The sequence below is a fragment of the Chiloscyllium plagiosum genome, unplaced genomic scaffold (assembly GCF_037043375.1).
Source record: "Chiloscyllium plagiosum isolate Xiang-an unplaced genomic scaffold, Cpla_swu_hap1 HiC_scaffold_23, whole genome shotgun sequence".
Taxonomy (NCBI): domain Eukaryota; kingdom Metazoa; phylum Chordata; class Chondrichthyes; order Orectolobiformes; family Hemiscylliidae; genus Chiloscyllium; species Chiloscyllium plagiosum.
The window spans coordinates 26,340,988-26,360,396 of NW_028270161.1; the positions used below are offsets into that span (position 1 = coordinate 26,340,988).

At 42.7% G+C, this 19,409-nt stretch overlaps 1 protein-coding gene across 6 annotated transcripts in view; it reads right to left on the reverse strand.

Annotated features, from left to right (window-relative positions):
- Positions 1 to 19,409, reverse strand: part of kmt2e (lysine (K)-specific methyltransferase 2E) — a 129,113-nt gene that overhangs the window by 17,763 nt on the left and 91,941 nt on the right. For all 6 annotated transcript variants that reach the window (XM_043713857.2, XM_043713858.2, XM_043713861.2 and 3 more), the window contains 4 exons: positions 18,731 to 18,984; positions 16,122 to 16,178; positions 8,187 to 8,750; positions 7,683 to 7,990 (listed from right to left, as the gene is read on the reverse strand). In XM_043713857.2, the coding sequence (XP_043569792.2) occupies positions 7,683 to 7,990; positions 8,187 to 8,750; positions 16,122 to 16,178; positions 18,731 to 18,984 (1,183 nt within the window). The remainder of the gene's footprint in view (positions 1 to 7,682; positions 7,991 to 8,186; positions 8,751 to 16,121; positions 16,179 to 18,730; positions 18,985 to 19,409) is intronic.

Here is a 19,409-nt window from a genome sequence, read left to right on the forward strand (position 1 = left end):
TTTCATCATTTATATAAATAATTTGGATGTGAGCATAAGAGGTATAGTAGTAAGGTTGCTGATGACACCAGAATTGAAGGTATAGTGGACAGCGAAGAAGGTTACCTCAGAGTACAACGGGATCTTGATCAGATGGGCCATTGGGCTGAGGAGTGGCAGATGGAGTATAATTTAGATGAATGTGAGGTGCTGCACTTTGCAAAGGCAAATCAGAGCAGGACTTATACACTTAATGTTAAGGTCCTGGAGAGTGTTGCTGAACAAAGAGTCCTTGGGAGCACAGGTTCATAGTTCCTTGAAAGTGGAGTCACAGGTAGATAGGAGTGAAGGCAGCATTTGGTATGCTTTCCTTTATTGGACAGAGTATGGAGTAAGAGAGTTGACAGTTCATGTTGCAGCTGTACAAGACATTGATTAGGTCACTTTTGGAATATTGTGTGCAATTCTGGTCTCCCACATACAGGAAAGATGTTGTAAAACTTGAAAGGGTTCAGAAAAGACTTATAAAGGATGTTGCCAGGGTTGGAGGATTTGAGCTCCAGGGAGAGGCTGAACTGGCCGGTTCTGTTTTCCCAGGAGAATCTGAGGCTGAGGAATGACCTTATACAGCTTTATAAAATCATGAGGAACATAGATAGGGTAAATAGACAAAGTGTTTTGCCTGGGGTGGGGGAGTCCAAAACTAGAGGGCATAGGTTTAGGATGACAGGGGTAAAACTTAAATGGGACCTAAGGGGCAACTTTTTCACACAGAGGGTGGTGCGTGTATGGAAAGAATTGCCAGAGAAAGTGGTGGAGGCTGAACAATTACAACATTTAAAAGGCATCTGGATGGGTACATGAATAGGAAGGGTTTAGAAGGATATAGGCTAAGGGCTGCCAAATGGGACCAGATTAATTTACAATATCCGATCAGCACGGACGATTTAGACCGAAGGATCTGTTTTCATGCTGTACATCTCTATGACTCTACTAAGTTTTAAGGAGGCATTAGCATAGCTTTTGTGATAATTTACTTCATAACAAAACACTAGAATAGTGGATGTACATCTTAGAAAAGGGGCAAAATTTGATCTACCCTTGGGAACTAAGGTAGGGCAGGTTACTGAGGTGTCAGTAGGGGAGAACTTTGGGGCCAATGATCATAATTCTGTAAGTTCCAGAATAGTGACAGAGAAGGATAGACTGATCTAAAAGTTGAAATTCAACACTGGAGGAAGGCCAGAACTTTCACTAGTTGACTGGGGTGGGGGGGGGGGTGGGGGGAGGAGATATTCGCAGGTAAAGGGACAGTTGGGAAGTGGGAAGCATTCAAAATGACATAACAAGAGTCCAGAGACAGTACATTCCTGTTAGGGTGAAGTGCAAGGCTGTTAGGCGTAGAAAATGCTGGATGACTACAGAAATAGAGGTTTGGTTAAAAAAAAGGTGGAAGCATATGTTGGGTATTGACAGCAGGGATCAAATGAATCTCCAGAAGCATTCAAGGCAGCAGAAGCTATTTTTGAGAGAGAATTCAGGAGGACAAAAATGGAACAGATCGCTTTGGCAAATGGGGTTAAACAGAATACATAGGTGTTCTACAAATACATTAAGGACAGAAGGGTAACCAGGGAGGGGATAGGGCCCCTTAATGATCAATAAGATCACCTACATATGGAATCACAGGAGATGGGGGAGATACTAAATGAGCATTTGTATCAGTGTTTACTGTGGAGAAGGATATGGAAGCGAGAGAACTTGGAAAAGAAATAGCAACATCTTGAAATATGTCCATATTACAGAGGAATGAAAAGCTTAACATATGAGGACCGTTTGAGGACTCGGTCTATACTCGATCAAGTTTTAGAAGGATGGGGAGGATCTAACAAACTTACAGAATACTGAATGGCCTGGACAGAATGGTTTCTTCCTCTCCCACTGACCTAACCAGTATCCCTCCACCGACCCACTTAATTCAATTCGCTGTACTGGTCCTCACCCTCAACAACTTCTCCTTGGATGCCTCCCACTTCCTCCAGACCAAAGGGGTAGCCATGGGCACCCACATGATCCCCTGCTATGCCTGCCTCTTTGTTGAATACATGGAATAGTCCATCTTCTGCAGTTACACCGGCACCATTACCCACCTTTTCCTCTGCTACATTGATGACTGTATTGGCGCCATCTTGTGTTCCCACAGAGGTTGAACAGTTCATCAACTTCACGAACACCTTCCACCCTTGACCTCAAGTTCACCTGGACCGTCTCCGACACCTCCCTCCCCATCCTTGACCTCTCCATTTTCACCTTTCTGGTGACCGACTCAACACAGACATTCACTTCAAACCCGACTCCCACAGCTATCTGCACTGCACCTTGTCCCAACTCCGCTTCTGCAAAAATGCTATCCCTTACTCCCAATTCCTCTGCTTCCACCACACCTGCTCCCAAAAGGAGCAATTCCACTCCAGAACATCCCAGATGGCCTCCTATCACAATTTCCCTTCCTACGTGGTCAATAAAGCCCTCCAGTGCATCTCTTCCACTTTCCACACCTCCGTCCTTGAACCCCACCCCTCCAACCGCAACAAGGATAGAACCTTCTGGTCCTCACCTCGCACCCCTCCAATCTCCGGATACAATGCATCATCCTCCGTCATTTCCGCCACCTACAGTCAGACCTACCGCCATCAAATATATTTCCCTCCCCATCCTATTAGCATTCTGCAGAGACCATTCCGCCTACAACTCCCTCGTTAGGTCCACGTTCACCCCCTCCCCCCCACCTTCCACTTGCATCACCTTCCCTTGCAACCGCAAGAGGTGTAAAACCTGTGCCACACTACCCCCCCTCACCGCCATCCAAGGCCTCAAAGGATCCTTTCACATCTGGCAGAGATTTTCCTGCACATCCAAAGACTTCATCCACTGTGTCCATTGCTCCCGATGCGATCTCCCCGACATTGGGGAGACAGGACGCCAACATGCGGAACAGTTCAGGGAACATCTCTATGACACGCGCACCAAACAACCCCACCGCCCTGTGGCTGACCCCCTCATACTCCACCAAGGACATGCAAGTCCTGGGCCTCCTCCACTGCCAAATCCAAGCCAACTAACACCTGGAGGAGGAATACCTCAACTTTTGCCTTGGGACCCTCCAACTACATGGCATTAATGTCAATTTCACCAGTTTCCTCATCTCCCCATCCCCCACCTTATCCCAGATGCAACCCTCCAACTCAGCACTGCCCTCCTGAACTGTCCTACATGCCCATCTTCTTTCCCACCTACTCGCTCCACCCTCTGCTCCATACCATCACCATCACCCCCCACCTTCATCTTCCTATCGCTTACCAAGCTACTTCCCCCCCCCAGCTCCATCCCTCCCCCCACCACCCCCCATTTATCTGTCAGCACACTTGGCGCTCCCTCCTCCAACATTCCTGATGAAGGGCTTATGCCTGAAACATCGACTCTCTTGCTCCTTCGATGCTGCCTGACCTGCTGTTCTTTTCCAGCGCCACACCTTTTGACCCTGATCTCCAGCGTCTGCAGTTTTCACTTTCTCCTGGACAGAACGTATGTTGGGAAGATGTTTCCACTGGTAGTAGAGACAAGGACCTGTGGGCACAGCCTTAAAGGGAAGACCTTTTAGAATGGAGATGAGGAGAAACTTCTTCAGCTAGAGAATGATGAAATCTCTGGAATTCACTCCCACAGAAGGCTGTGGAGGCTAGGTCATTGAGTAAATTTAAGACAGAGATAGATAGGTTCTTGATTGTCAAGGGGATCAAGGGTTACAGGGTGAAAGCGGGAGAATGAGATTGAGAAACTTATCAGCCAGGATTGAATGGTGGAGCAGGCTCAATGGGCCGAATGGCCTAATATTTGCACGCATGGTTTATGGTCTTAGTAGGCGATGCAGGATGTCTTAAAACGCAGAAAGGTGGAGAAGTCCCAGGACTCGATCAGGTGTACCCTCAGACTTTGTGGAAAGCTAGAAAAGTGATTGCAGGGCCCCTTGCTGAGATCTTTGAGGAGAAAGTGAGGTCTGCAGATGCTGGAGATCAGAGCTGAAAATGTGTTACTGGAAAAGCGCAGCAGGTCAGGCAGCATCCAGGGAACAGGAGAATCGACGTTTCGGGCATAAGCCCTTCTTCAGGAATGAGGAAAGTTTGTCCAGCAGGCTAAGATAAAAGGTAGGGAGGAGGGACGTCAGAAATGCGATAGGTGGAAAGAGGTCAAGGTGAGGGTGATAGGTCAGACTGGGGTGGGGGCGGAGAGGTCAGGAAGAAGATTGTAGGTTAGGAAGGCGGTGCTGAGTTCGATGAATTTGACTGAGACAAGGTGGGGGGAGGGGAAAGGAGGAAACTGGTGAAATCTGAGTTCATCCCTTGTGGTTGGAGGGTTCCTTGGCGGAAGATGAGGCGTTCTTCCTCCAACAGTCGTGTTGTTGTGGTCTGGCGATGGAGGAGTCCAAAGACCTGCATATCCTTGGTGGAGTGGGAGGGGGAGTTGAAGTGTTGAGCCACAGGGTGGTTGGGTTGGTTGGTCCGGGTGTCCCAGAGGTGTTCTCTGAAACGCAAGTAGGCGGCCTGTCTCCCCAATATAGAGGAGGCCACATCGGGTGCAGAGGATGCAATAGATGATGTGTGTGGAGGTGCAGGTGAATCTGTGGCGGATATGGAAGTTTCCTTTGGGGCCTTGGAGGGAGGTGAGGGGGGAGGTGTGGGCGCAAGTCTTGCACCTCCTGCGGTTGACGAGGGAGTCACGGAAGGAGTGGTCTTTACGGAATGCTGATAGGGGAGGGGAGGGAAATATATCCTTGGTGGTGGGGTCCATTTGGAGGTGGCGGAAATGACGGCGGATGATGCGCTGTACATGGAGATTGGTGGGGTGGTACTTGTATCATCGATAGCCGCAGGTGCGTTGCTGGAAAACTGGAGATTGGCTAATGTTATGCCACTATTTAATCAATTTAAGGAAAAGCCAGGGAACCACAGACTGGTGAGCCTGACATCAGTGGTGGGAACGTAGTTGGAAGGGATCCTGAGAGACAGCATATTACATATATTTGGATAGGCAATGACTGATTAGGAACAGTCAACATGGCTTTGTGTGTGGGAAATAGTGTTGCACTAACGTAATTGAATTTTGTTTAAGAAGTAACAAAGAGGATTGATGAAGGCAGAGTGTTGGACGTAATCTATATGGACTTCAGTAAAGTGTTCAACAAGGTTCTGTATGATACATTGGTTAGCAAGGTTAGGTCTCATGGAATACAGGGAAAACTAGCCATTTGGATACAGAACTGGCTTGAAGGTAGGAAACAGAGGGTGGTGGTGGAGGGTTGCTTTTCAGATTGGACTAGCAGTGTGCCATAAGGATCAGTGCTATGTCCACTGCTTTTTGTCATTTATATAAATGATTTCGTTGTCAACATAGGAGGTATGGTTAGTATGTCTGCAGATCACACCAAAACTGCAGATGTAGTGGACAGAAGTAGTTCAGAGTATGTCAGGATCTTGATCAGATTTAGCAGATGGAGTTTAATTTAGATAAATGCGAGGTGCTGCTTTTTGGAAAGACAAATCAGGGCAGGACTTATACACTTAATGGTAAGGTCCTGGGTAGTGTTGCTGAAAAAAAGAGACACCTTGGAGTGCAGGTTCATAGTTCCTTTGAAACTGGAGTCACAGATAGGTAAGACAGTGAAGGTGGTGTTTGGTATACATGCCGTAATTGGTCAGTGCATGGAGTAAATGGGTTGGGAGGTCATGTGGCAGACATTTCTTTTATTCATTCATGGGATGAGGGCATCTCTGGATAGGCAGCATTTATTGCCCATCCCTAATTGCCCAACGGGTAATTACGCATCAACCACAATGCTGTGGGTCTGCAGTTAGATGTAGGCCAGACCAGAGAAGAATGACAGTCTCCTTCCCTAAAGAATATTAAATGAACCAGATGGGTATTTCTGACAATCAACAATGGTTTCGTGCTCATTAGATTCTTCATTCCAGATATTTATTGAATTCAAATTCCACTACCTGCCGTAGCAAGATTCCAACCTGGGTCCCCAGAAAATGATCTAGGTATCTGGATTACAGCCTGGCGAAAATACCACTAGCCACTGCCTCTCCCACTTGGTTAGGCTACTTTTGGAGTATTGTGTGCTATTCTGTTTCTATAGGAGGGAGACCAATGTTGTGGAACTTGAACCATTCAGAAAAGAATTATAAGGATGTTGCCAGGGTTCGAGAGGCTGAGTAGGCTGGGGCTATTTTCCCTGGAGCATTGGAGGCTGGGGGAGCTGATCTTATAGAAATTTATAAAATCATGAGGGGCATGGATAAGGTAAATAGACAACGTCTTAGGGTGGGAGCATCCAAAGCTAAAGGGCATAGGTTTAGTATGAAAGGGGAAAGATTTAAAAAGAACCTAAGGAGCAACTTTTTTCATGCAGCGCGTGGTGTGTGTATGGCATGAGCTGCCAGAGGAACTGATGGAGGCTGGTACAATTACAACATTTAAAAGGTATCTGGATAATTTATATGAATAGGAAGGGTTTAGAGGGATACAGGCTAAATACTAGCAAATGGGACTAAATTAATTTAGGATATTTGGTCAGCATGAACAACTTGGAATGTAGGGTCTGTTTCCATGCTGTACAACTCTATAACAATAGCAGTTTGAAAGCTAAGGATATTGATCCACATAATTTTTTCTCACTGGATCGAACCTCTTGTCTAGAATTGCTGTAACCTTATGATTTAATTGCATTCACGAGTCTGTCAGAAGAGAATTTCAGCATTTTGTACCAACAGCATTAAGGGGACAATAATAAAATCCCAAATTGGGTGATATGTAAATTGGAGGGGAACTTGCAGGTGGTGTCATTTCCATGCTATCAAAGGAGAATAGAGCTGAAAATGTGTTGCTGGAAAAGCGCAGGTCAGGCAGCATCCAAGGAACAGGAGAATCGGCGTTTCGGGCATAAGCCCTTCTTCGGGCATAAGCCCTTCTCCTATCAAAGGAGAATAGCCAAGTTTCTGCAATGCAACTAGTAGGTGGTACATATTGCAGCCACGGTGTATTCAGTGTTGGATGGAGTGAATGCTGAGAGTTTGAATGGGTTATCAATCAAGCAGAAGCATTATCCCAAACATTATCCATATAAATCTTTTCAGTGTGCATTCTGTAAAGTCGAAAGTCTTGCTTATCAATCATTTATTTGCTCGCCAACCTCTTAGTTGCCTGCCTCATTAAAAGTCCTTGTCCACATTTAAACAACCACTCTCATATACCTCCACAAGCCCCCAACCAACACTACTACCTTGCTTCATCCTACCATCCTATCTCTGTAACCTCGCCATTCACTGAGGTTCTCAAAAATTTCAAATCATTTCCCTCTACACTCTGAAACTGTTTTGTTATGCACTTGGGCCTTGTACATTGTTGTGAAAGATAATATATATTTACAAGTTATTTTCACAAACAACTGGAAAAAACTGAATTATATGCTATTGCTGTTTGGATTTGAAATTACAATTGATGGGACTCAAACCTGCAAATAAAAATTCTAAATATTACTTTAAATTATTTTGGTTTTAAAGGGTATGCTTCAATTTCAAATCATTCTACGTGAAGAACGCATTTTGTGCTTATTCATAGTTTTATTGCTCCGATGAACTTACCACTGGACGTCTGTATCATCTAATTTCTTTTCTGTTGAAGGTGTCTGTTTAACTGGAGATTTGTTGTCACTTTCAGTTGGACCAGCAGACTCCACCGTAGCAAGCAAACATGATGACTGACTCGTGACGTTTCCCCCTTGCTCTCCACTAGCAGTTATGCCACTGCTGCTGTTGCCATTGTCATTGCTACTGGCCCCACCAATACTAACAACACTATATAGTGATGTGGTAACTGGACAGAAGCTTTCTGATTTGGAACCACTTTGCCTTGCTTCACGCTGCCTTTTACGATATTCCAATAAAGACACCTGCATTACAAAAACAAGTATAAGTGTAATTCACATGGTTTAATAAAAATTGCTCTACTTTAAAAATACAAATAATGTTTCTTCCTTCAATTTGTGTTACAAATATGCCATAAATCTGCATGCTTGTCTGATACTGAGCATTTTGTATTAAGCAATTCTGAAAGCAATTCTGTTAACTTTGATCCTGGACACTTACTTTCTTCTTTTGCGGTGGATTTTGTGGAATACAGCTTCCCTCTGTCATACTGTCCCCATTAATCCCCTTGCCAAAGTTGATCATGCCATCCTCAGTGCAGTAATAACCAACTCCTTCTGAAAATGACAGTCTGTTGTCCTCCTGAAGCATTTTTGACTCGCTTGCTCTGAAGCCACCTCCTACCTCCAACTGATGCGAAGGTGTCAGATCCCGAAGATTGGAATTCAAAGGAGAGAAATTTAAGCTGGGTCGTTCTGGGCTTTTCATCCATGAGGAGTAAATATTACCCATTCCACTATAAATAGGTTCTGATTGGCTGTTTGTATCAGTCCGATCATGGTGAACAGGGCAATCTAAATCTTTGTGCCGTGCATGCTGTTCACATGCTTCATGTCCTGTCTGGAGTTCTGATACAGATTCAATGCCACTGATGCACTGGCTAATTTCAGCCCTGCTCCTTGGGCTAATATCTCCTATAGTCTTTGTATCATGTAGTCCCATTTCTGTTAGGCTGGAGGTCCTTAAAGAATTCAGTGCTAAAAGGGAGGATACCCTGTCAGAAGTCTGCAAGTAAAAAATAATTAAGATAATGATAATTTAATTTTGTGCTATCAAATTCAATCACTCTTTATAAAGAGATCTCTCAATCAAGAAATTGCATATCAGAAATATAGGATGAAATACATATAAACATAACAAAAAAATTGAATTTGAAAAAGGACAGAACAAGGTAAATCTGAAGAATTGTGGAAAACAAAGATTTTCTTTCCCTGACAAATAATATTCTGTACGTAAGTTATAATTCTCATGCACTACAACAGTGCATGTGATTTTAAACAATTTCAGCAAATTTAATTTCATGCCATTTCAAAGGAAGATTCAATCAACTTGTCTAGATTTGCCTTACCTTGATTGCCAAAGGGATCAAAGGTTACAGGAAAAAAGTGGGAGAATGGGGTCGAAAAACTTATCAGCCATAGTTATATGGCAGAACAGACTCAATGGGCCCAATGACCTAATTTCTGCTCCTATGTCTTACGATTTATTTTAGATCAGATTGATTAAACAATTCATTTGCTAGCGGTTGCATTGCTGTGACCTTTCGCCTTCATCATTTTCTGTTCACCCTTTAGAAGATAAAGTAGAAGCCTTGGAGGGCGATAACCTACTTGAAATACAGCCACTTTTCTCTATTTTAAGAGTCAGATCAAAATTCTTCATTCCAGTTGGGAAGGACAGTGGGATTGAAGGGAATGCACGAGAGAATTTGAATAGCATTTGTGAGTACGAGCAAGTGCCAAGGGAAGTCCCAGATGTGCCATATTGAAGGGGAAGGTAATTATTTTAAAAACTATAAAGATGATCGGGATGCAGACTCAGAGGTCAACCTACAAAGGCAAACTCCTTGTCATGGATCTGCAGTAGTTAAAGATATTACATTGTTTGTCTCGGAGCTTTAATATATCTGAGATTATGGATGGATTGTGTTCCATGAACGCATTAAAATTATAACAGTTGAAAGATGCAGGCTTGTCTATTTGGTAAACTGTTTTGAGGTGTTCAGGCATCAATAGTAAGTGGGATCTGTGCAAATTACAGCCATAACGTGGAAGTTTTCTTGCAAATTAGTGTGTCAAAGTTTATTAGCATTGAAATACATAAAACATAAAACCGTATAGCACAGAAACGGGTCCTTCGGCCTAAATTAATCCCTTCTGCCTGCCCTTGGTCTATATCCATCTATTCCTTAAGTATTCATGTGCTTATCTAAAAATCTCCAAAATGCCCCCATCATATCTGCCTGCACCACCACCCCAGCAGCGCATTCCATACTTCTATCACTCCCTGTATAAAAAAAACTTGCTCCTCACATCTCCTTGGAACTTTTCCCTTCTCACCTTAAATACACATCCCTTAGTTTTAGACATTTCAAGTCTGGAAAAAGGATTTTGACAGTCAACTCTACCTATGCACCTCATAATTGTATAGACCTCTATCAAGTCTTCCCTCTATCTCCAAAGCTCCAGAGAAATAAACCTGGGATTTTCTAGCCTCTCCTTACAATTCATACTGTCTAATCCAGGCAGTATCCTGATAAACCTCTTCAGCATCCTCTTCAAAGCCTCCACATCCTTCCTGTAACATATTACTTGAAGACTTATAAAGCTACGTGACATCCTGACTTTTGTATTCAATTCCCCGATGAATAAAGGCAAGCATGTCATACACCTTCTTTACAATCCTATCTACTTGCGTGGCCACTTTCAGGGAGCTATGGAGTTGAACCCCAAGATCCATCTGTACATCAATGCTGTTCAGGTTCCTGCAATTAACTATACTTTTCCTTAACATTTGATCTCCCAAAGCGCAACCATGAATTAAATTCCATCTTTCTCCACCTATATCTATATCCCGCTGTATCCTTTGACAACCTGCTACACTCTCCAAAACTTCACCAATCTTTATCTCATTTGCAAACTTACTAACCCACCCATCTATATTTTCATCCAAGTCATTTATACATATTTCACAAACAACAGAGGTCCCAGTACAGATCCCTGCAGAACACCTATAGTCACAGACCTCCAGCCTGAAAAACAACTTTCTACCACTACCCTCTGCCATGGTTAAGTCACCGTGGACCCCACGCATCTCAATCTTCTGGATGAGCCTATCATGATGGACTTTGTTGAAAGTTTTACTAAAACCGATTTAAACAACATGTACCTCAATCACTTTGTCACCTCCTCAAAAAATTCAATCAAGTTAATAAGACGTAACCTGCCCTGCACCAACCCATGCTGACTGTCCCTAATTAGGCCATACTTCTCCAAATGCGCATAGGTCCTATCCCTAAACATTCTCTCCAATAGCTTCCCAACCCCCGATGTTCTATAGTCTATAGTTTCCTGAATTATCCCCATTTCCCTTCTTACGCTGAGGAACAACACCAGTTACTCACCAGTCCTCCAGTCGTTAATGAGGATACAAAGATCTTGGTCAAGGCCCCAGCAATCTCCTCTCTTGCCTCTCTCAATAATATGGGAAAGATACCATCAGGCCTTGGGCACTTACCCAACTTAATGCTCTTCAAGGGATCCTACACTACTACTTTCTTGATCTCAAAACGGCCCAGCAAATTAGCATGCTCCACACAAATTTCACTATCCTCCATATCCTTCTCGAGTGATTACTGACACAACGTACTTATTCAAGATTTCACCCATATCCTCTGCTTCCAAGCACATGTTCTCTCCTTTATCCTTGAGTGGTCCTACCTTCTCCCTAGTTATCCTCTTATTATTAATCGATGTGCATAGTTTGTGAAGGTTTTTAGATTAGATTAGATTACTTACAGTGTGGAAACAGGCCCTTCGGCCCAACAAGTCCACATCGTCCCGCCGAAGCGCAACCCACCCATACCCCTACCCCTACATTTACCCCTTACCTAACACTACGGGCAATTTAGCATGGCCAATTCACCTGACCTGCACATCTTTTGGATTGTGGGAGGAAACCGGAGCACCCGGAGGAAACCCACGCAGACATGGGGAGAACGTGCAAACTCCACACAGTCAGTCGCCTGAGGCGGGAATTGAACCCGGGTCTCTGGCGCTGTGAGGCAGCAGTGCTAACCACTGTGCCACCGTTTGTAGCTCAGGTTGAGGTTTATGGTGTAGGTTTGCTCGCTCAGCTGTAGGTTTGATATCCAGACGTTTCATTACCTGGCTAAGTAACATCATCAGTAGCGACCTCCAAGTGAAGCGAAGCTATTGTCTCCTGCTTTCTATTTATATATTTGTCCTGGATGTGGTTCCTGGGGTTTGTGGTGAAGTAATTTCCTGTTCGTTTTCTGAGGGGTTGATAGATGGTATCTAGATCTGTGTGTTTGTTTATGGTGTTGTGATCGGAGTGCCAGGCCTCTAGGAATTCTCTGGCATGTCTTTGCTTAGCCTGTCCCAGGATAGGTGTGTTGTCCCAGTCGAAATGGTGTTTTTTTCATCCGTGTGTATGGCTACGAGGGAGAGAGGGTCATGTCTTTTTGTGGCGAGCTGGTGTTCGTGTGTCCTGGTGGCTAACTTTCTTCCTGTTTGTCCTATGTAGCGTTTGTGGCAGTCCTTGCATGGAATTTTGTAGATGACGTTGGTTTTGTCCATGGGTTGTACTGGGTCTTTTAAGTTTGTTAGTTTTTGTTTGAGAGTGTTGGTGGGTTTGTGTGCTACTAGGATTCCGAGGGGGTCTTAGTAGTCTGGCTGTCATTTCTGAAACTTCTTTGATGTATGTAAGGTGGTTAGGGTTTCTGGTTGTGTTTGGTCTGCTTGTCATGGTTTGTTCTTGAGATTCCATCAAAGAAGTTTCAGAAATGACAGCCAGGCTACTAAGACCCCTCGGAATCCTAGTAGCACAAAACCAACATCATCTACGAAATTCCATGCAAGGACTGCCACAAACACTACTGGGGACAAACAGGAGAAAAGTTAGCCATCAGGATACACGACCACCAGCTAGCCACAAAAAGACACGACCCTCTCTCCCTCGTAACCCTACACACGGATGAGAAAAACCACCAATTCACGGCGGCACGATGGCACAGTGGTTAGCACTGCTGCCTCACAGCGCCAGAGACCCGGGTTCAATTCCCGACTCAGGCGACTGTGTGGAGTTTGCACATTCTCCCCATGTCTGCGTGGGTTTCCTCCGGGTGCTCCGGTTTCCTCCCACAGTCCAAAGATATGCAGGTCAGGTGAATTGGCCATGCTAAATTGCCCGTAGTGTTAGGTAAAGGGTAAATGTAGGGATATGGGTGGGTTACACTTCGGCGGGTCGGTGTGGACTTGTTGGGCCGAAGGGCCTGTTTCCACACTGTAATCTAATCTAATCTAAACTGAGACAACACATCTATCCTGGGACAGGCTAAGCAAAGACATGCCAGAGAATTCCTAGAGGCCTGGCACTCCAACCACAACGCCATAAACAAACACACAGATCTAGATACTATCAACCCCTCAGAAAACGAACAGGAAATGACATCACCACAAACTCCAGGAACCCCATCCTGGACAAACATATAAATAGAGAGCAGGAGACAATAGCTTCGCTTCACCTGGAGGTCGCCACTGATGATGTTACCTAGCCAGGCAATGAAACGTCTGGATATCAAAACTACAGCTCAGCGAGCAAACCTACACATTAATTAATGTACAGAATGCCTCAGGATTCTCTTTAACCCTACTTGCCAAGGTCATCTCATGGCTGTCTTCTTGCTCTCCTAACTTCCTGCTTGAGTTCCTTCCTGCTTTCTTTGTATTCCTCATGGGTCCGGTCCAATTTTAGCTTCGTAAATGCTTTATATATGCTTTTCTCCTTTTGACTAAATTTGTAACCTCCCTCATTATCCAAGGGTCTGTTACCTTGCCGCCCTTGTCCTTCCTCCTTACTGGAACAGCAAGTCTTTAAACAATTCCCACAAGTCAAATGTGGTAATGCCTGATAACAGCTCCTCCTAATTAACATTCCTGCCCAATACTAATGTAATTTGCCCTTCCCCAATTTAGTTCCTTGCCTAAAGGTCCTGAATTATCCTTATTTATAGCTATCTTAAATCTCAAGGAGTTTAGATCACTGTTTCCAAAATGTTCTCCCACTGAAAGGTCAGTCACCTGGCGAGGCTCATTAACCAGACAAGGTCCAGTAGGGCCCTGGCTCGAGTTGGACTATCCACCTACTCTTTCAAGGATTCCTTTTGGATGCACTTCAATTCTGCTCTCTCTAAGCCTCTTGCTCCAAGGAAGGCCCAGTCAATATTGGGGAAATTAAAGTCATCCAGTATGGCAACTCTGTTTTATGGTATCTTTCCATAATCTGCATGCATATTTGTTCCTCAATGTCTCGGTGGCTGTCGATGGGATGCTATAGAGATTGATAATCCTATGAGATTGATTGTGCCCATTTTATTTTTGACCTCTACCCATATTGCCTCAGTGGATGAGCCCTCCACAGTATGCCCTCTGAGTGCAGATGTAACATTGTCCCTGATTAATAATACAACTCTTCCATCTCTTTTACCTTCCTCTCTATCGCATCTAAAACAATAAACCTCGGAATGCTGAGCAGTCCTGCCTCTCTCTCAACAAAGTTTCTGAAATGGCCACATCATCATATTCCCATGTCCCTATCTAGGTTTTAAGCACACCTCCCTTACCTTCAATTCTCCTTGCTTTGAAAAACAAAAGCACTTCAGCCCATCAATCTCAGTGTTCATTTACCGGTCTCTGCCTATCCTTCCTTTCTGACTTACTGGTCCTAACATGTACCTTCCCCTTGATCCATCCACTTGCTGACTTGTTGCTCTGGATCCCAGTCCCGTCACTCCAGTTTAAACCCACCCGAGTAGCACAAATGAACATCCTTGTGAGGATATTGGTTCCTCTCCAGTTTAGATGCAACCCATCCCTCTTGTAAAATTTGCTAAGGTGCTATGAATGGTTAATCCTATTCTTTTCCTGGAAGTACTATGGCTGCTTGCAGTGCAGGTCACACATTCTGTTTCTCCTGAATACTCCTACAATCAGGACTCTTTCTCAACTCTGCTGGTTCAATGTTTTGCCTCTCAAAGCAGTTACACAAACTTATAAACCTTCAACAGTCATATTATAAGAAGAATTTCATGAAGGAAAACTATATTAGCAGTTTAGTACGTCTGATATAGAGAAAAAAAAACAGCAAATAAAAACATTAAAAGTCATAAATTAAAGAAACTTTTCATCTGGCTGTGATACAAAAGGAGAAAATTAAAATGACAATATTAATGCAAAATTTGACTATGAGAAAATAAATGGCAGACAGAAAACAGATTAATGACTTCTCTACAAAAACAGTAAATAAATCAGTTTGGAATCATTTGTTATATACCATCAAATTAAAAATCATGTTTAAAAAGTAAAATTAACATTTTTCTGTTATGGAATTTTCGAGCCGAGGACAAGTGGGGGACACCCAGTTGTAAGTTAGAACAAGGACTTATAAACGAGTTGGCTTGTGCATTTGAAAGGCTCTCTCATTGATAAAAGTTCTTAAAGAAAATGTCCTCTCGTGTATCTGGATCAGACTGTACGTGGCTCATTTGTTCATAGTGGATGATGAAACAAAGAGAAGTACTTTCAAAATAAATTGTAGGGACATCCACAACCAATTACACTTATACCAGTGGTTGTGATGGCGTTACAAATAATCTTGGTGCTTTGAATCTTTCTTGGAAAGTGGAAGGGTTGGGGGGTTTGGAAGTCTACTAAAGTTCCAACTGCATTTGATGAAGTTCTGCAAGAATAATGGTAAACAAAGTTGTAGTGCTCCACATAATTATAAAAACTGCTAAATCCCACTATCAAATGATTATATATTTATTTCGATAGTATCATTAGATTTCTTTAGTTAGTGGTGTTCATTTTTTTGGCTGGTGGTGCAGATTTCTGGCAAATATTTCTTCCACCAATGAGAATAAAACAAATGAATTGGTCATTGCTGTGGATGGAAAATTATGGGTTCAAAATAAATATCTTAATTACTACAAGCTCCAGTCACTACATTTAAAATAATTCATTGTCAGTAAAGTACTTTGAAGTGTAATACACATAAATGCATGCCTTTTCTTAACTGGTGAAAATAGTCAAATCACTGGGAGACAATCAGCATCTAAGCTATTAAAAAAAAGTTAAATGCTTTCAGAAGAGCAAGAAATTCTGCAAAGTTAGAAAGTGAAGACAAATGGGTTGCACAATGAACTGAATAGCCATCAATTTCCCAGACTTAATCTCATTTATGCTCTGAGTGGTTCATGTTAACTTTAGAAAAGTGACAGTGAGTAAAAGAATGCATTAGCTGACAATGGTACCACAGACATTTACAGTATGTACAAAATAATTAACATTACTGTACCTCATGAATGTATGTTCTTCGCTGAACTTCTGGGGAACTTTCAGGTGATGAAATGTTCTTTGGACAGGTCAAAGGAAAGAAGCAAACGATAACAATATTAAAAATGGATATTTTAAAACCAGACAACCATTAATTTATTCATGACATTCCATATAAATTAATGTTTACTGAACAACTTGTAAACTCATCCAAAAACAAGCTCTTTTTACGCTATATCAGTGTTTGAAGGAGCTTGCTATGCACAAATTGATTGCCACCTTTCCTAGGAGAAAGTGAGGACTGCAGATACTGGAGATCAGAGCTGAATAATGTGCTGCTGGAAAAGCGCAGCAGGTCAGGCAGCATCCAAGGAGCAGGAGAATCGACGTTTCGGGCACAAGCCCTTCTTCAGGAATAAGGGCGTATGCCCGAAACGTCGATTCTCCTGCTCCTTGGATGCTGCCTGACCTGCTGCACTTTTCCAGCAACATATTATTCAGCTCTGCCACCTTTCCTACACTACAATAGTGACAACACTTCAAAAGTACCTTGATAGCCATAAAGTGCTTTGAGATAATGAGTGCTAGGGTCTTCTTGAGCCTTTGCAGTCCTTGGTGCATGGGTAAGCCATAGTGCTACTAAAAAGGGAACTCCAGAATTTTAACACAATTGCAGTGAAAGCATGATGATAAAGTTCCCAAGTCAGGATAGTAAGTGATTTGGAGGGAACGTGCCAGTTGTGAAGCTCCCCTGTGTCTGCTGTCCTTGTTCTTCAAAATAGAATTTTATGAATTATATCTTAGATTTACATCTGGAAGAAATATTGTTTGCTAACGCTTACCATAAGCAGCCTAGGAACAAAGCCTAATTTGAAATCACATGACAAGAGAAAGAAGCCAATGTGACATGGTAAATGAAAGATTTAGATCACCAATTTTTTTTTGGTATCTTGCCGACGGTCATTTATCAAGCATCATTGTTCCCACACAGGCATATTCCATCGAGGAAGACCAAATGTCTCATTGGGGATGTTTCTGGTTATTTCATTGCTTAATAATATGGCAAGCTGAATGAGCCCATTAACTTACCCTCATGAACTCTAAACACCTCCAAAATAATGGAGAAAGCTAGGCAACCAATCTATAATCATGTCACATTTCAGAAATACCCTCTGAAATGAAAAGCACTGCTGGCAAAATACATGTACACAATCTGGAGAGATCTTCCAACTATACTGCACAAATATTCAGAATGCATTTTTACAAATTCAACTGGATAAAAATGAAGGTTGCAGAAATCTGAAGGCACTACTTTCATCAAAACAATTCAGAGACTGATCTCGGATTGGTAACACAGATCCCCAGAAAGCACAACACTTTATAAAGCAAAAAACAGAAAATGCTGGAAAATCTCAGCAGGTCTGGCAGCATCTGGAGAGAAATTAGAATGAATGTTTCAGGTCCACTGACTCTTCTTCAGAACTAATGGCAGCTAGGAAAAGAATGGTTTTTACACAAAAGACGGGGGGGGGGGGGGGGGGGGGGGGGGAAAGAGAGTAAATGATAGATGGACAGAGCGCCCAGAGAGAGGTCAGTTGAAATTAAAAGCTGCTAATTGGGACACAATTAGTAACTGACAATGGGTAGTGTGTGGTAGCAGCCTGTGTAATGACAAGGCCTAGTTTGTGGGGGTGGGAGAAGTATGGGGAAAGGTGCTCAAACCCTAAAAGTGTTGAACTCGATTTTAAGTTTAGAAGGTTGCAGGGTTCCTAAATAGAAAATGAGGTGTGGCACTTTCAGCTTGCGCTTGGCTTCACTGGAGCACTGAGAGAGAGATGTTGGCCAAAGAACACAATGGTGTGTTGAAGTGGCAAGCAACTGGAACCTCAAGGTCTTTTCTGTGGACAGAACACCGGCATTGTATGAAGCAGTAGACTGTGTTTCATTCCCCCACTATATAAAGCTTTATATACTTCATAAAGCTTTGGATAGGCTCACAAAACAACTACCTTCATGTCAAAATAAGATTTTAAAGGGTGTGATTGTCTCTTTTCTATTTTGAAAGTCGTGTTATCCTACAGAAATTCAAAATTTCTAATACATTAAATTCCCAGAATCGTCTTGAATTCTGCCTCCCAAAGGCAGACCTGGGCTCACTGACTGCTAATGCTTTACCCTTGACTGTTATCTTGACAGTTTGTGTCAGTGGTGGTTTGCTGCTAACTTCCATTTAAGGGACAGAACAAAGAGACAGGTCCCAAATCTGCCTCAGCCAAAAATCAGGAACCAAACTTACACTGTTGCCATTATTCTGAATCACAGACTAAGCCATCTAATTAATTGAATTTATAATCCTAAGTGCAATTATTATTTAAAATCACCACTGCTTCAAGAAAAAGTCTTTGGCCATATATTTAGCATGAACTAAATTAGCTGTTATTTAATTTCCACTTTACAAGACAATCTATTAATTTTTTTTATGTCTCCAGTGTACAAATAGTCAATTATGGAGATTATCTTGTCATATCAGGCATAGTATTACCTTAAAGCAAAATACAGCAGGCTCAATTATAATGTAATGGTTCGTACAATACTTCAGCAACATCAGTTTCCTATTAAGGATCAACTCACCTCAAATTGCAGGGAATTTCCTTGAAGGTTGGGTGTTACGGGTGTCACAGGTGAATAAACAGGCTTGTAGCCATTTCTACAGGATTCATCCTCTATTTTTCCTTTTGTTGGAGTACTGCACATTGAAGGATCTGAGGCTGTAATATCAACAAATGGGGGAGTCGTCTGTGGAGAAGGGTTTGGAGTGGAGGGTTCAAGTAACCCAGAATCTGTTAGGTGGCGCAATCTCCTCTTCTTTAAAGGGGTAATTAATTCTGTAAGACAAGGCACAAGATGAGAACAGAAAACCACTTTTGGAATTAAAGACAAGTGAAAATCTGAATAATTAATCAATTAATTCACAAAAGAAGAAGAAAAATCAAAGTTAACACATTTTGTATAAGACCCAGGGAAGGAGATGCAAACCTCCTTTCAAACATTTTCTCGATGAAACAGACTGATTAAGATGCAGTCTCCTATAGTTTGGACAGACAAAATGGATAGAGAGTAGCTGTTTGGCAGAACATATCCACTGAGCCCAGAAGCATGACCCAACATTTCAACTGCCTGTCATTTTAATTCTGCAACCCATTTTCACTTCAGCCTCTCCCACTGTTCCAATAAATTTTGAGGTGGAAAGTACCACTTCATTTCTCAAGTAGGCACTTTACAGGCATCTGGACTACGCACAGTTCAACAA